The sequence below is a fragment of the Coffea arabica genome, chromosome 7e, assembly GCF_036785885.1.
Source record: "Coffea arabica cultivar ET-39 chromosome 7e, Coffea Arabica ET-39 HiFi, whole genome shotgun sequence".
NCBI classification, from domain to species: domain Eukaryota; kingdom Viridiplantae; phylum Streptophyta; class Magnoliopsida; order Gentianales; family Rubiaceae; genus Coffea; species Coffea arabica.
In genome coordinates, this window is record NC_092323.1 from 19,270,317 (window position 1) to 19,274,429 (window position 4,113).

At 38.2% G+C, this 4,113-nt stretch overlaps 1 protein-coding gene across 4 annotated transcripts; it reads left to right on the top strand.

Moving 5' to 3' along the window:
• Nucleotides 1–240: 240 nt before the first annotated feature.
• On the top strand, nucleotides 241–3,629 carry LOC113702373 (uncharacterized). Of its 4 annotated transcripts, XM_027223554.2 has the most exons (3): nucleotides 241–2,578; nucleotides 2,926–2,964; nucleotides 3,093–3,629. In XM_027223554.2, the coding sequence occupies exon 1, from the start codon at nucleotides 355–357 to the stop codon at nucleotides 1,954–1,956; it is 1,602 nt and encodes a 533-aa protein (XP_027079355.1). In that variant the 5' UTR covers nucleotides 241–354; the 3' UTR covers nucleotides 1,957–2,578; nucleotides 2,926–2,964; nucleotides 3,093–3,629. The 4 variants fall into 4 exon arrangements, with proteins under 4 accessions (XP_027079355.1, XP_027079352.1, XP_027079353.1 ...); XM_027223551.2 differs by having other exon boundaries at nucleotides 241–2,964; XM_027223552.2 differs by having other exon boundaries at nucleotides 2,926–3,629.
• Nucleotides 3,630–4,113: the final 484 nt, after the last annotated feature.

Sequence of the window (4,113 nt, forward strand, 5' to 3'; positions counted from 1 at the left end):
ATAACTAAAATTCACACAAGGTGTGACAATGTTACAAATGGAAGTAAATTGTTATCTCTCCACTGACTTTGAATTTTTTAACGCACAAGGGGTGACAATCAAGGGGAGGTAAGAGGGATTTTTTTTTAAAACCATTAGGGTATTAAGTGATATTAAGGCAAACCCTCAGGGAGGTTTCTGAAATTATCCCTTAAAAAAATTAAAAAAAAAAAAAATGGTTAACGTCCGATACTGTGACGACGTCGAAACTGAGAAAAAGCGATAAAAGTTAGCTCTGAAAATACAATTCAACAACCCAGCTTCAGATTTTGCACGAAAAATCCCAGTGATTAATTCATTTCAGACCAGAAGACGATGATGATGATGATGAAGAGAAGAGCTTCTTCTGCGGTGATTGCTTCCATTGCTCAGTCTGAGGAAGCAGCTGCTTCGTTAGGTACTGCTGCTACAGTTGGTTGTACTGCTCTTGCTTTATTTCTCTCTGCATTCCCAAGCCCTAAACCTCAATTAGCTTTTTACTCTGCTAGTAGCAGTAAAACTAGGTCGTCTTCTGGAAAAGCTCTGAAATTACAATCGGAATTGAGGAATGATATTATTAATATAAACAGTCTTGATGATGCTCTGAGCTTATACAAGCAGATGGCTCGGATGAGTCCTCTGCCTTCCGTTATTGATTTCACTCAATTGATGGACCGTATTGTTAAGATGAAGAATCATTATTCTTCAGTTATTTCCCTTTTTAGAGATATGTGTGTCAAGGGCATTCCTGTTGATGAGTACACCCTTACTATAGTGATTAATTGTTATTGCCTCGTGGGCCGAGTGGATTTGGGGTTTACTGTGTTGGCTGGCTTCTTTAAGCGTGGCATTATGCCCAATGTATTCACATTCAATACTCTACTCAAAGGACTCTTTCAAGAACATAAGGTTCCCCAGGCACAAGAATTGTTCAAAAAGATAATATATGAAAAGCTTTGTGAGCCGAATGAATTTACATTTGGGATTGTGATACATGGACTTTGTGAAGAGGGAAACACTCGAACAGCCATCGACTTGCTCAGAGCACTGGAAAAACAAGGAAGATCTTGTAAACCTAATACAGTTGTGTACAGCACTATCATTGACAGCTTGTGCAAGGATAAAATGGTCGATGAAGCTCTTGCCCTCTTCCAGGAGATGATTGAAAAGAGCATACCCCCAAATGTTGTCACTTACAATTCTTTGATTCAGGGTTTGTGCAATTTAAGCAAATGGAAGGAGGCTAAAGAGCTCTTCTCTGAGATGAAGGATTATAAAATTGTTCTAGATGTCTCTACTTTTAATATAGTGGTGGATGCACTGTGCAAGGAAGGACATATAGAAGATGCTGAACAGGTCGTAAGTGTCATGATTCAGCGAGGTCAGAATCCCGACCCTGTCACCTACAATTCCTTAATGGATGGATACTGTTTACAGCGCCGAATAGATGAAGCAAAGAGAGTTTTTGATACAATGGTTGCTGGCAGCCTTACTCCTACTCTCCGTAGCTACGCTATTCTACTAAATGCCTATTTCAAGAGCAGGAAAGTGGAAGCAGCCATGAATCTCTTCCATGAGATTCGACATAAAGGTTTAACTCCTGATATCTCTGTTTATAACACTGTTCTGCAGGGGTTATTTAGTGCAGGAAGGTACCTTAGTGCACGAAAAATTTTCGATGAGATGCAAGCTGCTGGCATGAAGCCTGATTTTTACACTTACTGTGTGGTGTTGGATGGATTGTGCAAGACTGGACATGTCGACGAAGCATTACAATTATTCCACGCGATGGAAGCAGATGGAATAGATCTTTGTATAAGAATGTACAATATTATCCTTGATGGATTGCGCAAAAGCAGTAGGCTGATAGTGCTCGAGATCTTTTCAATAAGCTCTCCCTCAAAGGATTGGACCCTGATGTCAAAACATACACCATAATGATTGCTGGCCTGCTTTCGGAAGGCTTCATCACTGAAGCTAAAGAGCTTTTTGAGAAAATGGAAGAGAGTGGTTGCCAGGCAGATAGTGTTATGTACAATGTAATTCTGCAGGAACTCCTTAAAGGGGGCCATTATGATGACGCAATAGTCTATCACGAAGAAATGGTTCGTAAAGGTTTCTTGATGGATTCAACTACTTTTTCCATTTTGCTTGATTCATCTGCTGGAAAACAGAACAATCCTTCTCTACTTGTGTCGATGCTGAAGATTGATCCAGACAGCATGAAGTTCAGGGATGCGGGATATAGACAACCTTCACATTAGTTGCAACTTGTTGATCCAGCTAATGTTTGGCCTCTAAACTATAATTTGCTGGAACTAACATTATTTGAGTTCACTTTTGAACTGGGCTTTGGAGGAGCTATGTTGGTCATATTTTGTGGAATCTCTCAAAGATCTTGAGTCCTGGTGAAGAAGCCACAGTCCCTCGGAAAGTTCAATTGATAAGTGTTGCAGTTTTCAGAAATCTGCTGCTGTTAATTGGATTGCTAACACTTCTTCTGAGAGACTTCTTGTTTATCCTTTCATGGAGAACCTCTATGTGGCATATCACTTTAGAGGTAACTTGTGCAGGCCTTTTTCTTCTTTTTCGATGGGTTTTGGTACTTTGGCTTGCATGTAATGTTTGAATTTATTGGAAACATGAAATGAAACTACATCTGAAAATATAGTTTGTGATTTTGAAATTACAGAAAAGTTTCAGACTTTTATAATTTGGAGGATTTTCTTTTAAGTAGGATAAAATTTTTACTTTCATTTCAATTTCTAAATGGAACCAAGCACCCAATTTACAAGCGTAAAAACTTTTTAGACCATTGTCTTGCTTTCGATTTGAACTTTGAGGCCCCATGGATGGTTGTGGTTACATATGAATGCTTGTTATAATTACTTATATTTGTGCAATCAGTTTTCAGTCAATCTTTAGCTTGGAGGGAGTAAAAAGAGGGTGAGTAATTAATACTTAAGGTTGCTATTCTTCTGTATATACCATATCATATCTGCAATTTATTGCACTATGAATATTTTCTTTTTGTTCCCTTTGCTTTTGATTTGTAAGTAATTTCTGAATGCTAGAACCAACCATAGTGGAGCCATCCAGCTACAAAGAACATGGAATATAGCCAGTCAAGTGTTGTTTCAGTGAAGCTAAGAGGCCAAGGTGCAGCAGACAATTAAGTGACCTCTGCATATAAGACTGGTGAAGCAGAGCCTGCTATTCTCCACTGGAGGGGAGCGAAAACACCTCTAAGAAAGCATGAGCTATATAGCCTCCACCAAAAGAGCGTGAGCTTTTGGTAAGATCGAGGACGCAGAACCATGAAAGCAATATATACACAATTAAGGTTTTTCCATGATAAATAAGCAGATTATTAGATCTTCTTCAGTTTTTCATTTTTTTTTGTCTCCTTTTTCTTTAATGTACGATACTTCTCTGTAATGATGAAGTGATGATGGCAAAAGTAAAAGGTATGAGCAGGATGAACTGACGGTAGGGAGGAGGTAAAATTTTGGGGGAGAGAAGAAAGAAGAGGCCCCCATTTTTGTACAGGATGTTGCAATGTACCATTCGCAACCTCTTTGAAAGCAATATTAAGCCATTGCTTGAAGTAATATTAGTGTGTTAAAAGGCGGGGATTGCATTACTACTCTTCTAACACATATGGTTTTGCTTTCACTTTTCAGTAGTGAAACCAGTTTATACAAAAATAATAGATTATAGACCATTGCATTTGCATTTCTTTCCTCCATCTTTCTCAGTTCTGTCTTTGTAATCCTTGTCTTGGTGAGAATCTATGTTTTGTGTGATTTTGAAAGCTGTCTTCTCATTATTAAAAATAGTTTGGGAGTTTATTCTTTTTATTTTTACAGGGAGAGTGCTATATTATATCATGGTGTCTGGATTCATTTCTCTGGTTCTTTTTAAAAAAAAATAGCAGTCAACAAATTTCCTCGTGAATTGGGAAGATTAGATTCAGATGAAAGGGATGGTTGCATGGTTTCCCTGCACTCCGCCGGTTTTGTCTTTCCCTGAATTTTGGCGAAGATACTGCATTTTTTGAAAGAAGCTGAAATTTCGACATATTTTGCATTTTTT